This window comes from Toxoplasma gondii, chromosome XI, assembly GCF_000006565.2.
Source record: "Toxoplasma gondii ME49 chromosome XI, whole genome shotgun sequence".
Taxonomy (NCBI): domain Eukaryota; phylum Apicomplexa; class Conoidasida; order Eucoccidiorida; family Sarcocystidae; genus Toxoplasma; species Toxoplasma gondii.
In genome coordinates, this window is record NC_031479.1 from 2,457,816 (window position 1) to 2,470,068 (window position 12,253).

Genomic DNA, 12,253 nt, shown 5'->3' on the forward strand with positions numbered 1-12,253 from the left:
AGAAACTGTCGCTCCTGTCTCACGTGCAGATTGCACCTTCTAATAAAGTCTGCTTCCACGCGTGGGAAAAGGAGCGACGCAGTGCCACTGTTCGCGGCAACAGACAACACCACCGACTCGGAAACTTTTACGCTGGGCGCGACTGCAAACGCAGTTGCACCTACAAACAGTGACATCTGACTCGGTGACACGAAAGAGAGAGCAAGAAACACAGCGTTGAAATGTGCCCTTTCGCTACTCCACAGCAGTCAGGATATCGATGTCCTCAGGAAACATCACATCGAGCAACACCCATGCGCAGTGGCACTGCTGCTTCTTTCATAGCCACTGGATCAAGAAAAGGCAACTTGGAAGTTCTTGTCATCTGCTCTCGGACAGTTTGTGCCCCAAAGTAGGCAAGAAAAGCGGACAATCTGAAGCAGAAGTTTTCATTCTGAATAAGAGACTTACAATGGGCAATTGCGCAACCGTAGAAACAACCGCTGCTTGTTGTGTAACACTTGGGACGGTTCCTGACGGAAAACTACGCATAACTCTCTCTCCGCCCAGCAAGAATGGGCGATATGCAACTAACAAGCTGTATGGGGTGGTGTGAAACTACTGAGTGACAGTAGACAGTTGAGAAGAAGAGCAAAGGCAGTGATTCCAAGATTATTCCTGCCAACACGGCCGCCGTCGGCACCGGTGTGACAAGTGCAACAGAGAAGACACCGAGCGAAAAGAATTTTCCGCTGACTGTCGCTTTGCTTGTTTCTCGAGTGTGTAAACGTCACTATTCCTGGCAATGGCGCGGGTCTGAGCACACACTGCGAAAGCTTCGTTATGTTTTCTCGTGTCTAGTCACTTGAGATGCACTTCGCATTCCGATCGGAGTTTGTCAGCGCCACAGCCAAATGGAACCTGGAAAAGTGAAGCAAGTGCGATAGATGAAATCTGCCAGGTAGAGAGCCGAACAAGAAAAGCGTCAAGAGCACCGGGGCCGCGCCACCGTCGAAATTCATTCGCAAAATGAAGGAAAGCCAACCGTATCCAGTAACCTAGCCAGGACGAGGTCCAGCAAACTGCAAAAAGGAAAGAAATGCTTCCAATAACGGCTGTTGAAAGAAAGCCGCTCTGAGATCGCGTTACTTAAAGGCTCTTCCTAAGCAGGAAATACTTCGCTTGTTTTTCAGGAGTAACTTTAAAATCTTAACGCCAGAGTGGTAATGCTTGCCACTACTTACACAGAGTGCAGAGGCCATGCAACTGAGAGGTCAAAGTCAAAAGATGAAGTGAGATTCAAAGCACACTGACAAAGTGTTTTGAGATATCACTGCTGACCCGTATTGCGAATGCCATTTTCTTCTGCAGGCTGCATGCCCCGGACACGGCAGCCATTCGCTATTCTGACGCCGCAGATTTTTTTTCAGGCCCTGAATTTTAGCGCGTCGAATGACGTTGTTTTTCATGGCCTTTCCCCAAGCTTTCCGGCCACAGCAGAGTCTCCCTAGAGTACCGGGTGTGGAGAACGGTCAAAGCAGCAACGCGATTGCCGTTGAGCTCGCTGGCAAAAGCTCCTCAAGAAGGCAGAGAGCCGCGCTGGCATCCTGAAGACCGGGCGGTCACTTCGTAGTGTCTCTTGGACTATCGAGGGGACTGAAGAAGGTTGGGCGGCCCCCGAGAAAATTAGGTTTTGCTGAATTCATGTGCCCGTCGAGTTCTGGAGGGCCCGAAAAAACGCAGCGGCGATGTGGAGCAACTAAGCAGCTGCGCCGCGGTTCGTTGCATGCCCGGAGATCTAGTTTTCAAGACACGGTACTTTTGCGTCAGCGTGGTAAAGCTTGTAACTAGCACGGGACCGCGAGGTCGATGAGCGTGCAGTGGCAGGTCGATTCGAATTGAACGGAGTCCTTGCTGCGGTTTTGACATTGGTTTTCCTTTCTCCGTGAAAAGGGCAGGTTCTCAAAAATTCCCTCCGCAACCGCGAAGAGGCTTTCCTGAACGCCCGTCCCTGCAGTGTCTGGGCGCAACAGCCATGAGACCGCTGGCGCCAGAAAACATCCGGCGGAACTCTTGTTGACTTTTGCTCGACGTGGAGAGTCGAGGACGATCTTTCTTTTTCGAAAATGCCCAGTGAGTTGTCATGTCCCCTCTCTTGCACGCACGAAAAATGGTAACCAGGCTGGGCCGGCCGCGGCTCTTGAGCCCTCCCGGTAGGGCCGCCTCGCGGCCGCACCCGCTTCGCTATATGGCCCCCGACTCGGTGATTTCGCGGCTTTCCCGCTCGTTTCGTCTTTGTCTGTCCGCTCCAGCTTCTCTACAGACTGTTTTTCTTTTCACTGTCGCTGCCCTACCCCTGCTTCTCTGCCTGTGGTGTCTCACACCTGGTCTCGAGCCTTTGCTTGTACAAGCTGTTCCGCACCGGTCCCGCCTCCGGCACTCTGCCAGTGGAAAAAACTTAGAGTTGTTGGGTCCTCCTGCCGCCAGGATCTTTCTCGAAACTTCAGAGACCTTGGACTCTCCCGAAGACGACCTTCTCGACGACTCCGAGGAGTTCTCTGAATTCCCAGAAGATGTTCTTCCCCAGGCACAAATTGTCGGTGGCACCGCCACTGGCAGAGAACTGACAGACGTGGATGACGCCTCTTTTTCGACTCCGTTGTTTCCCGCGTCAGACTCAAACACAGATCCTACACCAACACACGGTAAATCGCCTTTCTAGTGAGGTCGAAATGCATCAAAGGAAAGGGCGAGCGGCAGTGACGATGCGTCATCGCTGCGCCCGCGCAACAGTCGTGGCTCTCACATGGGTCCGTTCTTCACAGAAATTTTACGCCACTTGTGTTTTCAAAGACCCTTGAAACGTCGCAGAAAACAGACATGGTTATGAAGCGCCTGTTTCCTTTCGACATCTTGGCGGGAAGGGGTGCACTGTTTACGCATATGTTCTACACTCGACACACCTAGCGCGCATCGCAGTCGTGAATGGCACCCACGTTAGCCGCACGGTTAAGGAAGAAAGCCCTGCCGTTTTCCAATGCGAAACCCAGCCGTTACATCATCACATGCGTTGGTGGGAATCTCGAATAATATTTGTCGATTCGTCTCGACCGCATGCAAATTGCTTTTCCAGTAGAAATGGTCTCGTGTCGCTCGTCTCTGCACGAAGCTTACGAGCTCTTGACATCGAAGTGCGGGTCGCGATTTAGAGGGCATTTCCTGTTCAGCCCGTTCGCTTTGTCAGCGCAGCGCTGTTGCCATTGTTCGAGTGAAGCGGATGGGCATCAGTGTTTCTATCTGCTGTGCCAAGTGTGACCATGCCATTCTCTTGCAAACAACAGTGGAAGAGTGTTTTCTGACAGCGAGGTGCTCTGGAAGGACGTGAGTCAGGATCACTCGGTTTCTGGCAAGCTCAGTCGCGTTCTTGGCCAGAGCGCAAGGAATTGTTTCTGAGACTACGGCTGCACAAATTTGACGTTTCCGTGGATGATTGTCGCTTCCTCGAATTGCGTTTTTGTCTGCGAGTAGATGCCCGCAAACGGGACGCCCAGGTGGGCTCGCTGGAAAGGGCTGGATCTGGAGACCAGCAAACCGATGCCGCCATCGGTCTTGACGCGGTGGCGTTCAACAAAATCAAGATGAGTCACGCACTCGCGCGCGGAGCAGCAGAAGGAATTCTCGGCCAAGGCGGAGACACAGATGGCCCATTTGAGGGCCTCCTGTCTGCGGGTGTCGGCCAGACGAAACCAGATGCCAGCAGAAGTCTCGCGAAAAAAGAGGCTCCTCTCCCTGAAGCAGCTGAAGGTTCACCGTGCACGAAAGCCTCTGTCGAGGCTCGTCTCAAGGCAATCGGGTGCCCTTTAGACCTCGCGAATAAACACTTTGCTCTGGACTACAAACAGTAAGTTGAATGCGTCTGTTAAAGGTGGAAATCTCTGGTTTCATGGGGTGCCGCGGTACTTTTGTAGCACTATTTGTTTCTGCGCCAGTGTGCATATGTCAGATATCACAGACATCGGGAAGGGGAGGCAGCAGGTCGTTTCTCTTTCGCTGCCCCTTGCCTTTTTTAGCAATAAGCTGACTTCGGTACTTACTGTGCTGCATTCGAATAAAAAAGAGAAAAGACATGTTTACAGTCTTCGCTGGGGATGAACTCCGCGAATCGGCAAGGACACACGCCGCTATGTTGGGCTTTGTCGCTGAAGGACTTTCGGCAACAGTGCGGCGCCTATGTCGACACCCGCTACAGGGTGGACTCCATTCGCACTATTGCTTCTTAGAAGCGTTTTTCGCCTGGTTCCGTCTGTGCAGAGGAGTACGCATCAAGGGCCGCGAGTTCAGAGAGGAACGAGCGTCGAAAATTGCCTATGTGCCTCAAGTCGTATCGGATGCCCCTTCGTACGAACCACTCGCCGGCGTCGTTCTCGTTGCCGACATAGATGAGCCGGGGATTGGATCAGATGTTCGCCTCTTGCACCTCGTCGTCCGTCCTAGCGTCTGCGAAGAGAAAGGAGCAGACCGATGTACGATTCCTTATCTGCTTCCGCCCGTCCCTGTCGGTAAGTCTGTGTTAAATAAAATTCATCGCTTCCTACACTTTGTCCCTCAGAACTGCTTTTCTGCAAGTTCGCATGCAGTGTGCGGGAGCTTGTTAACGGTATCCCGCAAGGTAGCGATTCAGCTCAGAGTGGAGTTTTGTGTATGTTCGGTTGCCTCTATTGCGTTCGTTTGTCCGTTCTAACACCCGCGTCATCGGAAGGGCCTCTTGGTGCTGACTCGTATTCCAGAATGTATACGCAAGCAAATGTTTCGTTTTCGTTAGGCAGTACTGGTATATGTCAACGATTTCCGCGCTGTGCGTTATCGTACCGCACTGAGAGAACACTCTTGGACACAGTGCTGTTTTCGCGCTTTTCTCATCTCTTCAGCGGAACCGGCACATCGAATCGTAGCGCTGGGGTTCGACTCGCCAACGGGAAAACGTTTTAAATTCACCGAAGTCTTGAAGCTAATTCAACAAAAACCTCTCGACGTTGACTTGCGGCGTAAGTGAACGAAAGATCTGCAATTGGAACGTCGTCGTCCGCGTTCGTGCTCTCCGCTGTCGATCTACGTTTCTGTTTACCGTGGTCTACTCCATTCGCGAGCGCTCTGGTTATTCCGTACACAAAGCTTCGCTTTCCGAAACAACGTCTGTGCTAATCGGACTGATGATGCATGGCACTTCGGTGTCTCCCGTAGTTTCATCGACGCTGCGTCGTAGTTTCGGTTGCTCATAAATCGACTACTAGTCTTCAGCATTATGTCGCAGATGCTTTCGTAGATTCGGTTTTATCGAAGCCAAAGTCGAGCTAAATTAGAGTGCGCTATGTGCATCTGTTGCCCGTTCGTTCTTCTAGGCGTGTCTCTTTCACGGCTCATCGAAGAAAACGAAGAGTTCTTTCGCGTCAGACCTGGGACGATCGCGTCACCGTCTTGGAATGTGTTCAAGGTAGGCGATAAAGAAGCAGTAGTCTAACACGGAGTGTATACTCATTAGAAACAGCGTTCAACGAGTCCTATCTGAGAGATGAGTACTCTCAGTACGATGGTGTTACTGTTCCTACTAGCATGTGAGTACTGATTGTCTTGGCTCACACACTTCTTGCATACTGGCAACGCGCATCTCCGCGCGGGTGCTTCGAAAATGGTGTCTCGTTTGCCACGGTAATAACTAGGTGTTGACTAGTGAAAAGAGTGACATGCAGAGCAGCAAGATGCTGTGACTGTGACGATACAGGTTTACAACGCAGGACCGGCCTTGAATTTGGAGGATAAAACGAAGCCTCTTCCTGCCGCTGTTCCTGGTAAAGAAGTGCCGAAGGCGGCCGACGCTCCGGAGAAGACAAAAACGGCTCGTGCAGCAGAGACACACCAAGCCAGAGGTGCTACAACGAAACCGGAGTTCGGCGGCTATTCGCCAGGTTCTGGGGGGCAACTTAAGCCATCGACTATTTTTGGATATGTGTTAGGGAGTTTGCTAGTCATTGCTGTCTTCGTCGGTATTGTCGTTGTCACATCAGACTGTGTCTCCGGAGCTACTAAAGTCTGATCGTTTTTTAGCTTCGCAAACTGCCTGAGAAAGAACAAATATTTATTTTGGACCGCAGACACCCAGGGCAAACACTTTTTGCGCTGCAGGCTTTCTGCCGTGGACGGGTTTCCTGTTGTTGTACCCCGTGGACAGGGAACTTGCGAGTAGGAGCCGATTGCATTTCGTTTATCATGAAATTTCGCTGACGGCCAGCTCCCACTCGGGACGCTGCCGCCAAAACAGCGGAGTGTGTCGCAGCTTGCACTTCGCTCCCGAAACTAAATGTAAATTTATTTGCTGCCCCAGGGTCTCGAGTTTTCGTGGGAAACCTTTTCTGTGGCAGAACGTTTCCCTGTTGCGACATTCGCCCTTCATCGCTAACACGCGCAAAACCTGCACAGTTCGGTATGAGCTTATTGAGAGAGAGTATTCACTATTCATCAAAAGATCAACCAAGTCTGCACCACGAAAGGAGCGAACGTGTTTTCCTGTCTACGCAGGAAGGGGAGCGATGAGACTAGAGAGCTGACTTATTTCAGAAAATCATGCGTAGCGCATTCCGAAACGTGACTTCAGCGTTCCTAAGAGTTGGGGGGAGGGTTGGTAAGAGGAGAGGAGGGGAGGTAACGGCGGAGCAACGGGGTATATCACTGACAACAGAGTTTCTTTGACAAGGTACGTCATCCCTGTGAATTAGCACCAGCCTCTGGCATCGAACAATGCAGAGGGCGTTGTGCTGAGCACACCATTGAGGGGGAACGTGGGAGTTCTGCTGCTCCATAGAAGTTCGACAAACCTGACGGTGTATCTTGCAACATCTACGACGTGCAAAGTGCCCGTCTAAGGAAACATGACCCCAGAGTATCAATCGAGCAAATTTAAAGGTCACCAGCGCACATTAATCATGCTCCGACAAATGTTTACTTCGGGTAGGATGAGGTGGATTTTGTTGTTTTTGTCGGGGTTCACAGAGAGCGGTGCTTTTGTTGGATTTTCTGCCAGATTTGTGCATTGCCCTTTTCACAACATGTTAACCCTGGTAGCAATTACGCATGCATCCGGTAAGCGGAATTTAGAAGCTTCACATTGACGAATGCCAAGCAACAAAGGTCGCAGTGACAACTGACCTGCATGTTGAGAGTACTGAGAGAGTTAACAGCACCGTTTTTTCTCGTCGATTCTACGACAGTTATGAGGACAAAAGTGGGTTTCGTTTGTCTCTGAAGAAGTGCTCTTTCCCTTTTCTTTGAAACACACTTGCCTTCTCACAGTTAGTATGATCGCAAAGTATCAGAAGCCACAGGCATGTCTGACGACGAAGTGAATCTGGCGTGAAACGCTCGCTGCTTCCAGATTTATTAGCAGATGCAAATGAGCTGTGTTATTTCACCCTGAGATGTTTCGACACACAGCGTGACTCCTATTGTGCGTCAAGCACTGCCCTAGTCATTTCGAATGCTCCGACAAACTTGTCGTTCGTTACATTAAAACTGAAATAGAAAACGGGCTGCGAATCCGAAACAGCCAAACAACACAACACATACGCGCAAAGCTGGAGAAGCAGTGCACGCTGAGGAGCCGTTGCCGGACGGTATCTACAAAGAAAATGGAGTGGAGACTGGAAATCTCAGTCGGTTTCTAGTCGTCCTATGTTTGTTTGCCAACCAGAAATTGATGGCATTAGTTTGACCTGTACTGACGCAACTGGGAGACGTATTTTGTGTGTGCGAACGGATGAGAAGGCCCCGCACACTGCCTTTGAGCCAAATCCCCTCTACGGGAGCTACACGGTTCGTTGGCTACACGATACCCTCTCTGACACCTTACTCAACAATGCAAATAAAGAAAAGATGGACGGTCACGGGCCAATGAGCATCGCGACTTGCACGAGTTCCTGGCAAATGCACAAACAACCTCTTCCGACGTCGATGTCCTACTGCTTTAGCATCCTGCTTCAATTCGGGAGCATTCTTCTCTTTTGTCAGGCTGCAACAACGGGGTAAGCGTATCGCCTGGTGATCGATTCTTCAAAGAGGGTGCGAGAAGGCTTATCGAGTCTCCACACGCCCTGGACACCACGCGGGGTTACAGGGTCTGCTGTGCCTTTTGAGATCATCCCTACGTTGCTAGTCGCTCACTGACATTGAAATTGCGTCGAATAGCAAAACAGACAACCTCACTAAGCAATATGCAGAATCCAATGTTCTGGCTTGTGGCACACTTCAGCGCGAGTTACTCCCTTTGAAAACCAACGTCGTTTCCATGGAGGCTTAGCACCTACCGAGTCACAGCAGCAGATGCGCATATCAAAGGGGCTCTTAACTTCTCCTCTGTCACCTAAGGAGCGTCCGTTGGACGACACGTAGTCCCGCACCGGGCATTCATTAATAGTTCACAAGAAACAAAGGTACACGCCGTTCCGTTAGCTCCTCGCACGGACAGCGGTGTGCTCTTTTCCACTGGACCGGTGTGCCTCGCTTGCCTAACAGAACAGGACAAGAAGAACCGCGTCCTCTTCCTGCAACCGCTTCTCCGCCGGACGGAACGATTGCCATTTTGGTCATTATGCTGATCGGTTCAATTTTCGCGACGTGGTGTAACTGGCATCTTTGGTTCACCCGGAGACTCTACGCTGTACCGAGGACTGAAGGTTCCCGGATTACCCGGTCCAGTGGAGAGTGGGCGATCCAGTGAAAGCAAAACCAAATGCCTCGGGAGCTTGAGAAGAGCAACAGAGCGAAGAGGACAGCCTACAGCTACTCAACTCAAAAAAGGACTTGCATCACGATCTCAGCCGTCAGGTAGCAATGCGACTGTTTCACGTCTTGGAGCATCGTTGCTTTGACTACACAACAGAAGGGCTCGTTGAACGGGAGGACAAGCGACGGTTGCCAGTTCCCAAACCGATTGAGGACTGTTTCAGTTCCTTCTCCTAGTCGCCACTGCGGCGGCGCCCCACGTGCGCGTCTTTCTGCGCACAAACTGGATGCTTTCTCGTCCGCAAAATTCCACGCTTCTTCTTAGCGGACTCCGTACTACATGTATGCGTGACGCAGACAATCCCTGGACTCTTCTGTTCCAGCGAAGCGCCCAGAACATGTGTGGGGATTCCCCTCTCATACAGCGCACTCTCATGTGCCTCACATTGTGCACAAAGCAACCCCTGGGTACTCTTTCGGGACGGTCGAGTTGTGTTGGAGTTCATCGCTTGATGTGAAAAAAGCATATTGCCTCATTCTGCCCTGAATCGGCGACTTTTAGATACTAGCTAGGTGAAGACTCCTCTGGAACTGCTCCGGGCACCGACACCCGATCGTGGCCCGTGTACAAGCACAGTTCAATGTCTGACTACAGACACCACAGCACCTGTATTTCTCTGTGACAGAATGACGGGTGGGCTTCCTATTTCACACGTCCCCTTAGAAAAGTGGCACCCCCGTTCTTATCGCTTGTCGGCTATGGAAGTGCGTGAGGTACTCAGAGCGAACCCGCCCGAGTTTTGCTGAACAGTTCGTAACTTCAAGCGGTGATGAACGAACATTTCACACCCGTTCTTCCTTCGCGTAACAGAGAAGTTTGTGCCTTCCATCCGGAGGCACTTTTGTTTTTTCGAAGGGAAACAGCATCAAGCGGCCGCTTCCACGTAATGAAACGCGTTTAAATTCTCCGCGAGGCTCGGTCTTACTGCCCGAAAACGACAAAAAGAAACACCTCCCTTAGCAGGGAGCAACTTGAACTTTTCGTCAGCTCATGGAACACGCATTGCAACTCAGCAAGAATTACGAGAGACCGACCGAGCGGGCAGTCCGTGAAAATGGAGAAGGCGTCAAGCACATTTCCGCTCTTATACAAAATAGACCATCATGCGCTTGACGATGTTGACGAAGTTGTGCACAGAAGTTCCCCTCACGACAAATAGGTGTTCTTTGCGGAATCGTAGTGGAACACGTTCCAGCCAGTCTCGTAGCGGTGGCCATGCTGCAGAGCGGCAAATACACAGCAGCAAACAGCAAAATGAGGGTCCTGTTTCATCTACATTAGTTCAACTGGATGCACTGGTAAATCCCAACAGAATTCACCCGGAGAAGTGACTTTCTCTGACGTTAACTATTCGCGCGTACCCCCGTCTATGCGCCAGATCCGCGTATCTCCAAGACGAGTTCTCTCCCTTCCGAAGAAGTTCGTTTGAAAACTGAAAACAAACTCTCTCGGGACTGCGTTGGCTGAACTCCAGCCTTGGTAACTGTCACTGCGCGCGATTGAAGGAAAGCAGCAACCTGTCTCCACCAAAAACGAAACAACTGTTGATATAGAGATCTGAGTCAACTGAAATGTGTACCAGTAGGAATAAATACATCCATCGATGCGCCTGTCCAGCTGAGCATTTTCGGGAGTCGACTGCCGTCTCTATGTAATCACATGTGTCATCGTTGCTGAAACAAGGAGAAACTTTTCACAGAGGATTTCTAAAGCTCGCAAAAATAAAAACCCACACAACCACTACTCGACCGAAGTGTTTGTCGGTCGGAAGTCTCTGCAGGAGTCTACACCGAAATCCATGAAAATGTTCGACGCAGCCGCCTGCCGTTTTCTCGAGTAGGGCTTTCAGGCAAGTCCAGAAAGACTCACAGTCACTCCGTTTCACTGACAGAGCGGCAAACGAGGAAAGTTGCTGCCTTATACCGCGGCTAAGCATGTCACTCTGAAGCTGCAGGTGTCTTGTTTTTCGGCGGGGTAGAACTGTCCCAACTGCGGTTCACAGGAAAGCTGCAGGGGCTTGTTGCAGACAGTCTGCTCTTCAATGCAACGCTCTGGGAAAGAGCAGCGTTATTTTGCGCATTTCCCTGAACTTACTTCGCTGTAGTATTTGCTGAGTTCAAGCTTCGTGTGAATGCAGGGTACGGCGAAGAGGAGCACGCACATCGCGATGATGCCCTTGGTCGGATCTTTTTCGACTCCGGGCTGCACATTCGTCGCCTGGTTACAGATTTCAGTTTGGTACTGAGTCGGTCGCGGCTTCGCAACGAGCATCTGCACAGTGTTGTCAACTGCGCCAGTGCTGTTGCTACTAAAAAATCGGTTCCTCAGACTTTGGAAAGAATGCGAAACGCCCGGCGCTCGTGCCCAACAGACAGGACGCAGAAGCGCCCGAGCAGCTCCCGCTGTGGCTTGAGATAGCATCTTGTTCTCAGAAAGACGGGCAAACGCAGTTTCGGTCGGAAGTGAAAATCTATCTGGCCTTCCGGGATGCCAGAAACTGCAGGATAGGACCTCGTTTGTCCCGAGGAACGCGTTTGCAGAGAAATCGACGCGGCAGAAACTCCCGCGTCGCGCACAGGGCAAAATGGAGGGACGGTGGTTGTCGCACAGCAGAAGTTTCATTCACGAAGCATGAATTTTGTCCACGGAGAACCCTTTTTTCATAGTACAACCGCATGCAAAGGAGAACGGAAATTCCTTGCCAACGGCAAATACTGGTTTCACCGCTGTGGTGTCTCACTACCGCTCCTCGGCGTGTATTCGGGGGAAGCCTCGCGGTCTCCCAAGCTGTGCACCCTCGAGCTGCAATATCGTAAGGGAGTTGTCTTCAGCTTCGCTTTCCTCTTTTTATTCCGCCACTTTCCGCATCTCCAAACCTGTCAATTCAAGAACGAATTACCTCAGTTCCCGTCGGGGCCTTCTGACCCATCTCCACAGAGTGCCAGTAGCAAGAACAGGAGGAACCGATCGCGGGTGAAACTCTCGCGCGACTTCCGACACAAATTTCTGGATTACCGCCTTCTATCCAGTACGTTCTCACTACAGTACATCTGCACTGCAATGTTAGCTAAGGCCAGTGAAAAGCGAAAGGAGGAGCGTGGTAGCGACCTAGGCCGCAGAAGTCCCTAAACCGCGCTACATGGAAAGCACGTTCTAAGGAACGAGACAAACTAACCTGTTGGATTTTCGTCGTTGTGAAAACATAACCTGTTAGAAGGTGTTTGGAGGATAGCAATAACAAAGCGTTTCTCTTCGACCTGTGGATGTGTCTCCTATGATTCGTACTGGGCTGTCTCATCAGTAGTTCGTGTCAGGAACTCTAGGTTGGGAAGAGGGGTTCTTCCACCTTGATTCACGACAGTGCCGCTAGGAGCGAGTCTGGAAAAGACCGGGTGGCATGCCACAAGGACTGATGGATAGGTTAAAAAACGGCACAGCGGA

General features: G+C 51.1%; 2 protein-coding genes across 2 annotated transcripts; one reads left to right on the plus strand and one right to left on the minus strand.

Annotated features, from left to right (window-relative positions):
• Window positions 1-1,654: 1,654 nt before the first annotated feature.
• On the plus strand, window positions 1,655-6,960 carry TGME49_312150 (hypothetical protein). The gene is made up of 6 exons (XM_002364396.2): window positions 1,655-2,684; window positions 3,508-3,880; window positions 4,291-4,538; window positions 4,908-5,024; window positions 5,379-5,470; window positions 5,759-6,960. Exons 1-6 carry the CDS (start codon window positions 2,123-2,125, stop codon window positions 6,068-6,070), a joined length of 1,704 nt encoding a protein of 567 aa, XP_002364437.1. The 5' UTR covers window positions 1,655-2,122; the 3' UTR covers window positions 6,071-6,960.
• A 2,615-nt stretch (window positions 6,961-9,575) lies between these two features.
• TGME49_312160 (hypothetical protein) lies at window positions 9,576-11,512 on the minus strand. The gene is made up of 2 exons (XM_002364397.2): window positions 10,907-11,512; window positions 9,576-10,030 (listed from the first exon to the last, which is right to left on the minus strand). The coding sequence occupies exons 1-2, from the start codon at window positions 11,432-11,434 to the stop codon at window positions 9,959-9,961; spliced, it is 600 nt and encodes a 199-aa protein (XP_002364438.1). The 5' UTR covers window positions 11,435-11,512; the 3' UTR covers window positions 9,576-9,958.
• Window positions 11,513-12,253: the final 741 nt, after the last annotated feature.

What these genes read in the sequence shown, in the direction of transcription:
- TGME49_312150 (XM_002364396.2), top strand. Translation starts at nt 2,123, where the DNA reads ATGTCCCCTCTCTTGCACGCACGAAAAATGGTAACCAGGCTGGGCCGG. An exon ending in GCTTCCGCCCGTCCCTGTCG is followed by an intron (nt 4,539 to 4,907) that starts GTAAGTCTGTGT and finishes TCATCTCTTCAG; the next exon opens with CGGAACCGGCACATCGAATC. An exon ending in CGTCTTGGAATGTGTTCAAG is followed by an intron (nt 5,471 to 5,758) that starts GTAGGCGATAAA and finishes GTGACGATACAG; the next exon opens with GTTTACAACGCAGGACCGGC.
- TGME49_312160 (XM_002364397.2), bottom strand. Translation starts at nt 11,434, where the DNA reads ATGAAACTTCTGCTGTGCGACAACCACCGTCCCTCCATTTTGCCCTGT. An exon ending in TCAGCAAATACTACAGCGAA is followed by an intron (nt 10,031 to 10,906) that starts GTAAGTTCAGGG and finishes GCCGCTCTGCAG; the next exon opens with CATGGCCACCGCTACGAGAC.